The following is a 15,141-nucleotide window of genomic DNA, read 5'->3' as shown; positions in this document are numbered from 1 at the left end:
TTCTTAGACAAATATGGCAATTTATTTGGGTTTCAAATATACGGGACGGGTTTAGATCCTGGGACAGTATTGTTTATAGGGATAGAGACTGATACGGTATCCTCCCAAACTCATCAAGTATACCATTCCTTCTATGAAGAGATGAGTATAGATAATAAGATCCCCCATAATGCTAAAAACCTGTTCATCGATTTAGCCGAAAGTATTGCCGGTAGTCTTAATGTTACCAACTGCTATGTGTGTGGAGGTACTAACATGGGAGACCAATGGCCTTGGGAAGCAAAGGAGGTAATGTCCGGTTCTGAGGCAGTTGACCAACTGATATCTACACAAGCCGATTATCATATGAGTGTTAGAAGTAAATCTGAGTGGAGATTAAAGACCTCCATCATAGGTTATGTTTGCATAGCAAGGAAAGGAATAATGTATAATACTTCTGTAGGAGAATTAACTTGTCTAGGGCAAAAAGCTTATGATGATGATACAAAGAATACAACTTGGTGGTCGGCTTCAAATGTCTCAGAACCATCTAACCCGTTTGCTAGATACGCCAATTTAAAGGATGTGTGGTTTGATTTATCCATCACATCTACCTGGAGAGCCCCAGCAAATTTGTACTGGATCTGTGGTAAGAAAGCCTATTCGGAGTTGCCACAGGACTGGGAAGGGGCATGTGTGTTGGGTATGCTCAAACCATCCTTCTTCTTGTTACCTATCGAAACAGGTGAGACTTTAGGTGTTAAAGTGTATGATGTGAATCATAGGAAGAAAAGGGGACCCATAGAGATAGGCGCCTGGGAAGATGATGAATGGCCTCCCCAGCGTATCATAGATTATTATGGGCCAGCCACGTGGGCTGAGGATGGTACCTTTGGTTATAGAACCCCTATTTATATGCTCAACCGAATTATAAGATTACAGGCGGTGGTTGAGATTATCACCAACGAGACATCACAAGCGCTCAATCTTCTAGCGAAGCATAACACCAGGATGAGGACAGCAGTTTACCAAAATAGATTAGCCTTGGATTACCTTTTGGCAGTAGAGGTAGGTGTATGTGGGAAGTTTAACCTGAGCAATTGCTGTCTTCAAATAGATGACGAAGGGCAAGCAATAGCTGAGCTTACTAGCCATATGGTTAAACTAGCGCATGTGCCTACTCAGGTATGGAAAGGGTATAATCCAAGTAGTTGGTTTGGTAGCTGGTATGAGTGGTTTGGAGGGCTTAAGGCAGTGGTAGGTGGAGTCCTACTGATTTTAATGTTGTGTCTACTCCTGCCGTGTCTTATACCCTTAGTAGTTAGGTCTGTGCAAAGCCTGATAGGAAATATAGCAGAGAGGAAGGCTGCTGCACAGATAATGGCGATTTATAAGTATAAGGCTCTAGATCAGGGAGAACCAATGCAGGAAGATGAGTGTTGAAGATTCACATCATAAGATAAGTCTGGTCTGGTTCAAGGTAACTTGCGGTGTATGCAAACCAAGGTTAAGTGATGCCTCAAGTAATTGTGAAATATCAAGAGGCATCAAAGGGGGGAATGTGGTGGAATCTCGGTAAAAATAAATTTAGTAGGCCGAGATTACCACGTGGCATGTGTACGTGCATATGCTGACGTATCGATCAGTTGGTTGCACGAGGCAAGATACGATCAGTAGTGTACGGAGCATGTGCAAGAATACAGGATGTAGTATTCCCCCTCCTCCATTGTGCTGGACAAGCCATGCGGTCAAACAGGAAGTTAATTCTTATTTGTGTTGATTGGTTAAGAGAATGTGCGGGTGGAGCTTAATATGGGAGGAGTTATGTGCCTATATAGGGAGCCTGCACTATTGTCCGGGGCTCAGAACTTGCTGTATTTTGGTGACGCTAGTCCCTCTGAGTCCCGATCGGTGATCCAATAAAGAATCTCTTCCTTCCTGAAGAAACCTGTGTCCATCTCTCTGTGCTTGGCTTCCGTCAGTTTCTCCGGTATCAGTAGGATGCAAAGCTTGGTCGACCCCGGGAAAGAAGTCACGCCATTACTAAACATTTTAACTATTTACATAACTACTCAGCTTGACTTAAAGGAATACTCAAAACATCATAAAACTGTAATGGTTAAGATGTTTGGAGTATTTATTTAAGTCAAGCAGAGTAGGGCTAGGGTGTGGGTGCCCGGGGACCTTCAATCAGTGTCAAAATGGTTTAACTTTAAAACATGGGGGGGTGGAGCTAGCCGGAGACCGAGATAGTCGCATACCTCGGAGCTCCGTGTCTCAACCAGAGAAACTGAGCTATTAAACGGGGGTAACGAGCCCCAAATTGGACACCCACCTCGGCAGCAGCACTGAGGATCGATATGGGCAAAAAAAAACAAAAAAACAAGGGCAGACAAAGCCCCTACCAACCGGGACATCGGAGAAATGCTCCAGAGCTCACACAGGGCCTCCTGGGAAAAAATGGCGCTGGCTGATGATTTTTCCTCCTACTCCTCCGAGGATTTCACAGCCGACCCGGATATAGGAGCCACTGCCATCAAAACTCCAGACCCTACCAAGGTACCACCAAAACCAGGTGACCCAGTAACAGCAGACCTGCTCCAAAAGATGCTGGGAGAACTGCGTAAAAATATAGCAGCCGACATGGCACACTATAAAACAGCCATTGACTCAGCTGCCTCATAAAATAACAAAGCTTGAGGCCACTTTCAGCACCCAAGTCTCCAGGCTGTCAGTAGTGGAACAACAGTGGAACAACAACTAGCTGAGTTACGACACCAGCAAGCCACCACGACGAGCAGAATTGACGCCATGGAAGACCAACGCAGGAGATACAATGTGAAGGTCAGAGGGATACCTGATTCGGTGGGGTTAACAGAGGCGCCACACTTCATTAGACGCCTACTGGCGACCATATTACCGCCTAAAAAAACTAAGTCTATACAAATTGATGGAATGTTTAGGCTGCCAAAACAAGCAAGGGCTCCGGCGGCCGCCTCTATGGATCTAATCGTGCAATTCCAGTTCCTTCAACAAAAAGCACTGATTCTCGCAGCACTCCGGGGGAAGACCCCGCTACTCTTTGAAGGCGCAACGCTGTCTGTCTTCTCAGACCTGACAAGGAATACCCTAACCTGGAGAAAAGGAATGCAACCTTGCCTACAACATCTGAGGAACAAGGACATACCTTACAAATGGGGAACCCCACGAGCGCTCCTCTTCTCTCATGAAGGGACAGCCCACAGAGTACGGAGCGCCCAGGAACTAGAAGCCCTTCTGACCACTCTGGGCATCCTGACAACGCCGATCCAGCGAGGACTGCAGATCTCACAGCTGAACGCAGCCACAGTGCAGGAATTTACACCCAGACATGCTAAGAAGACGAAAGGGCCTCACGCGCCACCATGAGAGACTACCCCTGCGAAGGGGATTGACTTTCCTCCAATGTCTACTGTTACCCTACCTCACAGTTCATCACCCCTAAGTTATAGCTCATCACACACTACTCCCTCGTAGCGACACCTCACATAATACACCTCACCAGGTACCCAACTTAGTTGCAACACACGGGGCCACTTTTGGTGAGACTTCGGCCAGACGCCGAGTTAAAACTAATGATCACGCTCTGTATTCCCCCCCCCCATCCCCACCACTGACACACCAGGGTCATTTCAGAAGGCAGCCGCAGCCAATGGGGATGTTCACCTCAGTGGAACACGAACCACCACATAACACCAGATAGCCATACTTCTATAGACCACGGAGGGCACTCGAGTTACCTTCCTACTTGTACTCAATAATTCATTTACAAAAAAAAATACTGTTCATGCTGCTTATTGTACTATTTCTTGTGTATTGCCATATGTATGAATCTGACAATTATGCTTCAAACGTTTTGAATGTCAACTCTGACACTTGTGCAGCTGACACAAAAATAAAGAATTTAAAAAACAAACAAAAAAAACAAAACTTTAAAACATGGGAGGCACCAGGGGACTCTGGTGGGGAGCATCATTACTTCTTCATTTGGATGAAGTGGTTATGGTGCCTATTAAAATAATTTATGATTTATTTTGTCATTTATTTCTTTATTTTCCTTTTTTTTTTTTTTTTTTTTTTTTAAATAAAAACAAGTATTTTAGTGTCTGTTTTAGAGGGAATCCTGCCTGTGCACTGTCTCTGAACATGCTCTGTATTCATTGTACACACACACAGTATATTGTCTATGGATGTCAGTAGCTGCGTGACGTCATAACAGCGCGACCCGGAAGCGACACCCACGTGTCTCACTGCAGGAGGACGCAGGCAGAGTTGAGACCAAAAGGGTAAAATCTTTATCTTTTATTTCTTGTGAATGTTTACATGGACGGCAGAGCCGGCTGGATATTTGCATGCTAACACCATGCTATTGCTTCTAGTCTAGTCTTTTATTCAATAATGAGATAGGTAGTGACAGATATTTCAGACTGATGCATGTAAAGCCATAGAAATGTAATATTTCAATCTATTTATCATGTGTAATACACCCTGTGGCGGTGTTCCAAAATCCCTGGAGTCTAGAAAACACTTTGTTTCCCTGTGTATTTTGAACTCTTTATATTCAGGTTTCAAATCAGTTTGTCAATTTTGAGCCTATTCCTATTTTATTTTAATAAATAGTCTAATCATCCCTTCAGCAGAATATCTACTACTGCTCAATCAAATGTTTGCTGGAAACTCATGTAAATGTAGTTTAGCAACTGGAAGACCAAGTTTACATCTACATCAATAAACCTGTTCTAATTCTAGATGTTAAACGCATTTCTATGTTTGTTTGTTTTTTGGTGTGTGTGTTGTGATCACTGTAACCAAAATATTTAAATAACTGCAAATTGACTTATTAAAAATATTGTAAATATATACCACATGATGATTCACTAAATCATTGAATTGTATTAGTCAAGAGTCTTTTTTAAATTGGAGACAAGTTTTCTACTTTTACTTTTTCAGCATAAAATTGAACATTCATTTTGAATTCTTCACAGTTTAATGACCAACCCTGATGTAACAGAATATTTTTTCACCATTTTAAGTTCACTCATGTAATTTGCTTTTAGTAAGGCATTAGGCATGTCAGCTGGTCACATTTTGAGTGACATAAATAATAATGTAGCAAGAAATGGTCAGAAAACCACTCTAAACAATAGTCTCTGAGTCTTGACAAGACGTTTGATTACAGGTCTGCTCAATACAAAACACAACACAGGTGTAAAGGTCAGGAAGTTTACATTTTCAATTTGATTAATGACAGCTCTATAACAATCACATGTAAGGTATATTGGGAGTTAAGTATAAACATTTTTGCATTCACCGTTATGCCAGTTGTGTGTATGGTCTATTTTATTATACATAAAACTATAACTTTTTTGTAATGCACCAAAATAATCTGTTTCCATTGCTTTTTATTGCTTCTATTTCATTGATGATTTTACTATTGATTGCATTCACAAAATAATACAAATGATTAATATTGCTAGGGGACACTTGGCAATCCTTAAACAAAAAGGAGATTGTGAAAGTTGTTTACCTGTAACAGAAAAATCGCAATTCTCTGTAAAGAAAAGAAGGGCAAACTGGACAAATGTGGCACACAAAGGAAAATATTGGTACACAGAAAAAAGTGAGTGTGGCAGCAACTGCGTCACTTTTTATACATACCGGTAATCGCCATTGTGTTGGCATTTGTTTTCCCTTATCCAGAAACTTGTAGGGGTAGGGAAATCATCCTGAAATAGATGAATAAACTAAAGTACTGATGCTTATATTGTTGTCAACGCGTGGATGTGAACTAAGGTTTCCATGGTTTGTGGGCCGCCATGTTAAAGGAAATGTCTACAATTGCCACGCCGACGGTTAGCCATATATGGGATAAAACATCCTCAATATTAGTTTTTATTAAAACACAGTATTTTGTAATTATTAACGAGTGATTGTAGTTATTCTGTGTGTGATAGGGCAGGGCTGGAAGAGCATTATGGTAGATGTAGGTCACAGTGTAGAAAGTTGCCTACCCTGTCATAGGGATTGCCAGCCTAAATGGTTACTCCAAGCACCATGACCACTTTGGTAATTTGAAATGTCATGGTGTCTGTGTGTGCAGCGTTTTGCTATTAAAGGGACATTCCACTGCCCAAATACAAAATAAATATCAATCACTGTTTAGTAGATATACCCCAAATTAAAACTCGCATGCATTTAATTATGTATTTTTTCCTTTGGGCATATATCTAAAATCAGCTTGCAAAATGTGCAGATCTCTTGTCTGCAGCCCTTGCAAGCCCTCCCCTTCTAACCCCGCCCAGACTTCCCGTGGCTGTCCAATCACAGACTTTGCAATGCAGCTCAATGAGAAGTATTTGCAAGGCAGGTGCTCTGGGCAATTGCTGCCTCTTGAAGTTAGTTCCACTGAGCTAACCAAACCAGGAAGTAACAGAACCGGTTGTCTGCTTGAAAGCCAAGGGGGTGTAACCAAGTTAATTTATAAAAGTGTTCTGTTGAAACACACTCTTCACACACAAAGCTTTTCAGCAAGCCTGAGCTGCTTAGGGGTCTGGAGGAGAGATTAAGCCCTCTGCTGCTGGAGGTATAACTCCACCTACGGCAGCATAATTAGCCAGCCTCCGGAACAAGAGTTCTGTAGATCAGGCTGCAGTGAGTAATTGGCCTTGCTGCGGGAATACAGGTAGGTTTCAGCATTTAAAAAATAATAAAATGTTTTGATGGGCAAGTTTAGACCAGGAAGGGTTACTGTAACCAAAACCACTGGGTATTTTATTTTTATTTTTTTTCCAAGTTGTGGTAACCCTTTAACCTTGCTGTGATCTGTGTGTAAAAATACATATATTTGTTTCCATATGTCTTATGTTTATTGTTATATTTTTCTCTTTAAGGAAACCATCAGGATGAGTTTTATTGAATACAGAGAGCTCATTCAAGATGGAGACACGGCGATTGTCTTTCTGGGCCACGATTCCATGTTTCCTGTGACTGTGAAGCATGGCAGCCAGACCCAGACTAAATATGGAGTTATCAGACACTCCACGGACCTAATAGGAAAGAAATTTGGCTCCAAGGTAACCTGCAGCAAAGGAGGATGGGTGTACATCCTGTATCCTACCCCAGAGCTTTGGACTATGAATCTTCCTCACCGTACTCAAATCCTTTATTCTACTGACATTTCCATAATTACCATGATGTTGGAACTCAAGCCAGGATCCGTTGTCTGTGAATCAGGTAATGAAGGTTGATGTTGACTTTGAGTCTAACTTTGTAAAGGTCATGCTGTCTCCTTTCTGGTCATTATTTTACAGTAATATTCTTGCTGCGCCGACACTTTGCAATAAGCATTATTTTTACTGTCTCCTAAAATGATTGTTCATTCGTAATGTTCTAGAGCAGTGTCACAGTGCCTGATTGGCACCTCAGTGTGACCGCACCAGATCAGTGATGTTACTCACCTCACCTCCAGAGCCTCTCCCTCCGTGCAGTTTGTAATTCAGCGGCCGGGTCCATTGTTAGGAAGGTTGTCAGCCGCTGCAAGGCAGCACTATATAATAAAGCCGCCCACAATGATGTCACGTTTTCGCCGTGCACGCACGTTCTGGGGGCATAGGACCCTAATCGGACAATAGCAGGATTTACTGGGTTATTTAAACCCAAACCTGCAGTTGTTCAGTGCCATGTCGTGGTTTCCATCCTGTTGGTTATTCGAGAGCGCATTCCTGATTCTGATTATTGGTTTTTGATCTTGGATTGGCTTCCCATATTTCTGGTATCCATGACCTTTTGGCTTTGTTCTTTTTTTCGTATTTGTTCCTTTCTGTATTCCTGACCTCGACACGTTACTGTTTATTCTATTATGTTAATTCCGGCCACTCTAAGGCCCGGTAATACGTTGTTACTGTTTGTATTTGTCACGTTTTTTACTTACCGTAATTCTGCGTGTTGGCAAGCAGTCCTTTATTTTTCCTTTATTATACAGGGTTATTCACTAAACATTGAATTACCGGGAATTAATCAGTTAATTTCCCAAATCGCGGCAATATAACGGTACTGCTCTGTGTAGTGGTTATATTGCCTATGGCAGTGGTGGGCAACATTTGTCACTTCAGATGTTTTGGATTGTATCTCCCTGATGCTTTGCCAGCATTATGGCTGTAAGAGCATTATGGGAGATGTAGTCCACAACATCTGGAATGCCGAAGGTTGGCTATTCCTGGCCAAGACTTTCTGGGCTTTATAACCTCAGTTTTATGTCAAACCTTTTAGAAGTAGTTTGATATAATATGGGGCTCTCTGTGGCACTTGGGGCCTGCTCCCCATAACAGTTACAGTGTCAGTGTCAATTTTGTCCACCTTTTAATATGACCTTAGTAGGATGAGAACTCTGAGCTAACCTGTCTTGACCACTAAACAGTTTGACATTAGACTAGGAGACCGTGCCCATAAATGGTAGGTAAACGAGCCACTACACAAAGCCGTAGTGGTTGTGTTGCTTAGAGTGCTAATTTAGTTTTGCACTTCTGTTTTTACTTTATTGCAATTTCACATTTGGCGAATACATCCCTTTGTCATAATATTGCTTGTAAAATTACATAAATCAGATCCGTCGTATGTGTTTTCCTTATTTATACGTGTTTAAAACAGTGCTATCCCAGGCAATGTGCTTTTCCAAAATGATCTGCTTTAGCTGATATGTTATAAAAGCAAGATGGCGTCTCTCGACACTTTGTTTTTCTTTTCAGTGCAGATTCTGATATATATTGCAAATTTACAAAATAGTCACTTAAGGGTGTAAAAAAGCCAGGAGTCCCCAGTCTCACCAAATTTGGTAGAACAGACCCTTTTAAAAATATATCTATATATATATATATATATATATATATATATATATATATATTTTTTTTTTTTTTTTTTAAACGCCCAGGGATCTATTGTAACTGGGATGCTTTGAGTGTGCCATCCTTATAAAATAATTTTGTAGCCAGTTAGTTTGTTTAGCTTAATGAAGCAGTTTTGGTGTATAAAACATGCCCCTGCAGCCTCACTGCTCAATCCTCTGCCATTTAGGAGTTAAATCCCTTTGTTTATGAACCCTAGTCACACCTCCCTGCATGTGACTTGCACAGCCTTCCATAAACACTTCCTGTAAAGAGAGCCCTATTTAGGCTTTCTTTATTGCAAGTTCTGTTTAATTAAGATTTTCTTATCCCCTGCTATGTTAATAGCTTGCTAGACCCTGCAAGAGCCTCCTGTATGTGATTAAAGTTCAATTTAGAGATTGAGATACAATTATTTAACCCCTTAAGGACCGGACTTTTTTTGCGATGTTGTACATTTGCGACCAGGCATCTTTTTACACTTTTGTGGTGTTTGTGTTTAGCTGTAATTTTCCGCTCTCTCATTTACTGTTCCCATACAAATTATATATTGTTTTTTTCAGGACAAAAGGGGCTTTCTTTACATACCATTATTTATATAATCTCATGTAATTTAATTTTTTAAAAATGAAAAAATATGATGAAAAATTGAAAAAAATACATGTTTTTTGACTTTTATGTGAAAAATCTTTTACTCCTCTACAAAAGCGAATGAAAAAAACTGCTAAATAGATTCAAAATTTTGTCCTGAGTTTAAAAATACCCAGTGTTTACATGCTTTTTGCTATTTTTTTTGCATGTTATAGGGCTATAAGTACAAGTAGGATATTGCGGTTTCAAAACATACATTTTTAAAATGTATCAATAGTGACATTGTAACACTATTATCTGTCATAAATCTCTGAATAACACCCCACATGTACATATTTTTTTTAAAGTAGACAACCCAGGGTATTCAATATGGGGTATGTCCAGACTTTTTTAGTAGCCAGTTAGTCGCAAACACTGGCCAAAGTTAGCGTTCATATTTGTTTGTGTGTGAAAAAAGTAAAAAACTAAATTGGCCAGTGTTTGTGACTAAGTGGTTACTAAAAAAGACTGGACATACCCCATTTGCAATACCTTGGGTTGTCTTCTTTTGCAAATGGTATGCCATCATGGGGGTAATTCTCATTCCTGGGCTACCATACGCTCTCAAAGGCACGTAACCAACCTGGCCATTTTCAATGTAAAAATATTTGACCCTGTAACTTTCAAAAACGCTATAAAACCTGTACATGGGGGGTACTGTTATACTCAGGAGACTTTGCTGAACACAAATATTAGTGTTTCAAAACTGGAAAATGTATCACAACAATTATATCATCAGTAAAAGTGCTGTTTGTGTGTGAAAAATGCAAAAAAGTCACTTTCACTGACAATATCATCGCTGTGATATGTTTTACTGTTTTGAATCACTAATATTTGTGTTCAGCGAAGTCTCCCGAGTAAAACAGTACCCCCCATGTACAGGTTTTAGGGTGTCGTAGAACGTTACAGGGTAAAATACAGTGATAGCAAATTAAATTCTCTGGACTTTCGGCCTGGGTTGGCAGGCAGGTCCCTTAAATTGCAATCAATAAAATAACTTCATTATGTAAAAATATTACATAAATACGCACGTAGAATTTAAATATATATGCATATTTATATATTTGAAGTCTACGTGTATATTTATATAATTATTTATGTAATTTTTTATATGGACATATGAATAGTTCGTATTCTTTTTATTTATTTATATATACATAGATATATATACAATTTCATTCTAAGTGTATTTTGATATAAATATATATATATTAATATCAAAATACAGTTAGAATAAAATTTCGTATAGATATATAATTTTTTTAATTTTTTATTATTTTAAATTTTTTCTATTTAATTTAATTTACTTATTTGTATTTTATAATATATATATATATATATATATATATATATATATATATATATATATATACAATATATATAGTTATTATATATATTATATACGTGTGTAATTTAATTATAAGTGTATTTTTATATCAATATATGTACATATTAATATAAAAATACACTTAGCATGACATTATATATATGATATATAGACATATATTATATAGGTATAATATATGTCTATATATCATATATATATATATACACATACCGTATTTTTCGCTCCATAAGACGCACTTTTTTTCCCCTCAAAAGTGAGGGGAAATGTCTGTGCGTCTTATGGAGCGAATATGAAGCTTTACTTACCTGTCTTGCAGCGTTGGCCGGCAGAACAGGGCGCACCGCGGTAGTGGAACTTGAATTTCATGTTCCGGTTTCCGGCGGGACTGAAAGGAAGTGTGCACAAGCTGAGTGCGCACTTCCTTTCAGTCCCGCCGGAAACCGGAACATGAAATTCAAGTTCCACTACCGCGGTGCGCCCTGTGCTGCCGGCCAACGCTACAAGACAGGTAAGTAATTATGGGACAAGGGGAGGGGGACAGTAAGGGAAGGGGGACAGTAAGGGGGGGGGGAGGGGGACAGTAAGGGGAGGGGGGGGGATGAAGTCTATGGGGAGGGGGGGATGAAGTCTATGGGGAGGGGGGGGATGAAGTCTATGGGGAGGGGGGGGATGAAGTCTATGGGGAGGGGGGGGATGAAGTCTATGGGGAGGGGGGGGATGAAGTCTATGGGGAGGGGGGGGATGAAGTCTATGGGGAGGGGGGGGATGAAGTCTATGGGGAGGGGGGGGATGAAGTCTATGGGGAGGGGGGGATGAAGTCTATGGGGAGGGGGGGGATGAAGTCTATGGGGAAGGGGGGGATGAAGTCTATGGGGAAGGGGGGGATGAAGTCTATGGGGAGGGGGGGGGGGTGAAGTCTATGGGGAGGGGGGGGATGAAGTCTATGGGGAGGGGGGGGGATGAAGTCTATGGGGAGGGGGGGGGATGAAGTCTATGGGGAGGGGGGGGGATGAAGTCTATGGGGAGGGGGGGGGATGAAGTCTATGGGGAGGGGGGGGGGATGAAGTCTATGGGGAGGGGGGGGATGAAGTCTATGGGGAGGGGGGGGGGATGAAGTCTATGGGGAGGGGGGGGATGAAGTCTATGGGGAGGGGGGGGATGAAGTCTATGGGGAGGGGGGGAGATAAGGTCTATGGGGAGGGGGTGGATGAAGACTATGGGGAGGGGGGGATGAAGTCTATGGGGAGGGGGTGGATGAAGACTATGGGGAGGGGGTGGATGAAGACTATGGGGAGGGGGTGGATGAAGACTATGGGGAGGGGGTGGATGAAGACTATGGGGAGGGGGGATGAAGTCTATGGGGAGGGGGTGGATGAAGACTATGGGGAGGGGGTGGATGAAGACTATGGGGAGGGGGTGGATGAAGTCTATGGGGAGGGGGTGGGTGAAGTCTATGGGGAGGGGGTGGGTGAAGTCTATGGGGAGGGGGTGGGTGAAGTCTATGGGGAGGGGGTGGGTGAAGACTATGGGAGGGGGGGACACTATGGGACAGGGGAGAAAAAAAATATTCTGTACAAACTGTCCCATAGTAAGAAACACTATGGGACAGTTTGTTCAGAATATTTTTTTTCTGGATTTCTTCCTCTAAAAACTAGGTGCGTCTTATGGTGAGGTGCGTCTTATGGAGCGAAAAATACGGTATATAATAATATTTTTTTTTTTTATTAACTTTAACTTTAAATTTTTTTAATGATTTTACACATGCAGGGAGACTGCCTGTCAGCACAGACAGTCCCCCTGCAGGCAGACACTAGGACACCTATTGTGACCATATGGTCGCCCTGTTGGGCGATCACATGGCCACAGGGGTCCTAATTCGCCATGGGGAGACTGTCTGGGCTGCAGGCAGTCTCCCCACAACGGGAGCACCGCCGATCGCCGCCGAGGGAACGACGGCGATCGGGTAAGTACATTTTAAATTAAGGACGGTTCAGGACCGTCGTCGGTCGGCAATGGGAAAATGCCGATGACGGTCCTGAACCGTCCCGCGTCCTTAAGGGGTTAAGGTAAATTACATCTGTTTGAAAGTGAAACCAGTTTTTTTTCATGCAGGCTCTGCCAATCATAGCCAGGGGAGGTGTGGCTAGGGCTGCATAAACAGAAACAAAGTGATTTAACTCCTAAATGACAGTGAATTGAGCAGTGAAATTGCAGGGGAATGATCTATACACTAAAACTGCTTTGTAATTTAGCTGACTATAGTGTTCCTTTAATGTAAATATTGTTGTTGAGTTATAAGGCATTTCATAGAAATTCACCTACTGCTCACTGGTTGAAGAGATAAGAGCATAAAACACTTTTTTAAGAATCACCAAACATTTACAGTTTATTCACTAAACCTTGATTTGCATCAAATTGAAAATTGAATGGGCAAAATTAAAGGGGCACAATGTGCACCATACCCACTGGCCCATCTTCAGTGCTCTCAGGGTATCAATCACTTCTAGTTTGGCTGAAATAAAAAAACAACACTCCAAGATCCATAACCACTTATCCCCCTCTGAGGTTAGGTAGTCAAATTGTTTGAGAATGGTTTGATAGCTTACTTAGGACCTGCAAGGAGCTTCTATTCTTTCCATTGAGCTGGGGCCGGCTGCACAGGGCTTACTCGTTGGCTGAGAGTGCCAACTGAGTGCCTCTCTGCTCTGCCGGGTATAACTTAGTGAATAAAACAGAAGGTGCCGGGTGGACCCCAGATAAGTTGTCAAACTATTCTGAAATGTTTTGACTACTTAACCTGACAGGACACTAGTGCACTTCTGGGATCATAACCAGTGCAATGGGCTGTAGTTTCTTTAACATTGATTAGGGAGAAGTATAAATTCCAATTATGAATGCACCTCAGGAGGGATGCCTCTGGGTGAAGAGAAGAGCCATTATTTTTGTCTGAACACTCCCAAACCGTTTGCTGTGGTACAGCACCCACTGAATTATTGCATACTACCCTGAACTGTTGTGGTTATGGTGTATAACATACCCCTTTAAGAACAGGATAACAATTAGAGTTTTTGTTGACTAGTTTAGAAATTCCTATGTGTATTGACTTTTGCTTTAAATTCTCCACGATTTAATTTTTGGTATATCAACTCTGGAGTACTATTTTCAGGTCTTCTTTTAACACCCTCTATATATAGTTATTTACGTCTCTACAAAATTCCATAAAAGAAACAAAACACGGTCTTATTTCAAAGTGTAGATAATATCCTTGAACTATTTTGTTGTCAACTGTATTTATAATAAAATTTAATTATTAAAATAATTGGCATGGGGGGGGGCGGGGCCTGACAGCTAACATGGCCGGTCGCACACAATAAGAGCTCCTGCAGCAATGGACAAAATGGTCGAGCTACCGACCGAAATACGCGCTTTAGCCACAAACGGAGACCGGTACAAAATGCAGAAAGGCTCCAGGAACAAAACAACACAAGCCCGGCACCGGTGCGCCGCGGAACAGCCTAAATTGACCGTGCGGCCTATACCTGAGCTAAGCCTGAGGACTGGGAGAGGCGGCCGATCTCCTGGCACAGGACATGCTCTCAAGCAGAAGCCCGTCGCAGCCCTGCTGCCCCCCCTCTGGACCGGCGGGGGTCATCCCGGTCCTCGCTGGGGACGATCACCCCCACAAGCACACTGGACCAAGCGACAACTCCTTCAATCACACGGGACCCTGCAGGCCCAGCTAAGATGGCGGCGCGGACGCGGCTTGGGACCAAGCGCACACACGTCAAACCACCCAAGCACATAGGGGCCTTCATTGATCGGCTACGCACCTATTTCTGGGTGCTGCTCAAAGCCCGGAGACAACCCTACAGGCAGGCGATGAGAGAGGTGGCGGCGTGGATACGCCCGACCACCCGACGCACCCAACTGTGGAACCCCCCTCGCCATGCCAGAGCGGCCTCCAGTCCACATCAGAGCCGAAGCTCTGAAAAGCGAGAACCAGCGCCGGGCCCCTTGACTGGCGAAACCCACGACCAACATACGATCCGAGCACAGGCCCTGGACACACACACCGCCGAGACCTGGGAACCCGGAACACCAAACTATGTTGGGACCACAGCCACTAAAGAACTGTACCCTCACTCGTACCTGGGCAGTATCCAGCACCCCAAGGGCATAGGCTGAACTTTCAGGGGCTCCCCACAGGCACAACAGCCAAACTTCTCCTGGCGACATGTGCTTGGCTCCTGGACTACCTTTATATTG

General features: G+C 42.5%; 1 protein-coding gene across 1 annotated transcript in view; it reads left to right on the top strand.

The window, feature by feature from the left end:
* Positions 1 to 4,175: 4,175 nt before the first annotated feature.
* The window catches only part of TRMT61A (tRNA methyltransferase 61A), a 44,746-nt gene continuing 33,780 nt past the window's right edge, over positions 4,176 to 15,141 (top strand). Inside the window, exons 1-2 of the mRNA XM_063440507.1 lie at positions 4,176 to 4,304; positions 6,909 to 7,251. Of these exons, the coding sequence (XP_063296577.1) occupies positions 6,921 to 7,251 (331 nt within the window). The 5' untranslated portion in view covers positions 4,176 to 4,304; positions 6,909 to 6,920. The remainder of the gene's footprint in view (positions 4,305 to 6,908; positions 7,252 to 15,141) is intronic.

This window comes from Pelobates fuscus, chromosome 13, assembly GCF_036172605.1.
Source record: "Pelobates fuscus isolate aPelFus1 chromosome 13, aPelFus1.pri, whole genome shotgun sequence".
In the NCBI taxonomy this organism is placed as follows: domain Eukaryota; kingdom Metazoa; phylum Chordata; class Amphibia; order Anura; family Pelobatidae; genus Pelobates; species Pelobates fuscus.
The sequence above is the reverse complement of the archived record's forward strand: the minus strand, read 5'-3'. Positions and strand labels throughout refer to the sequence as shown.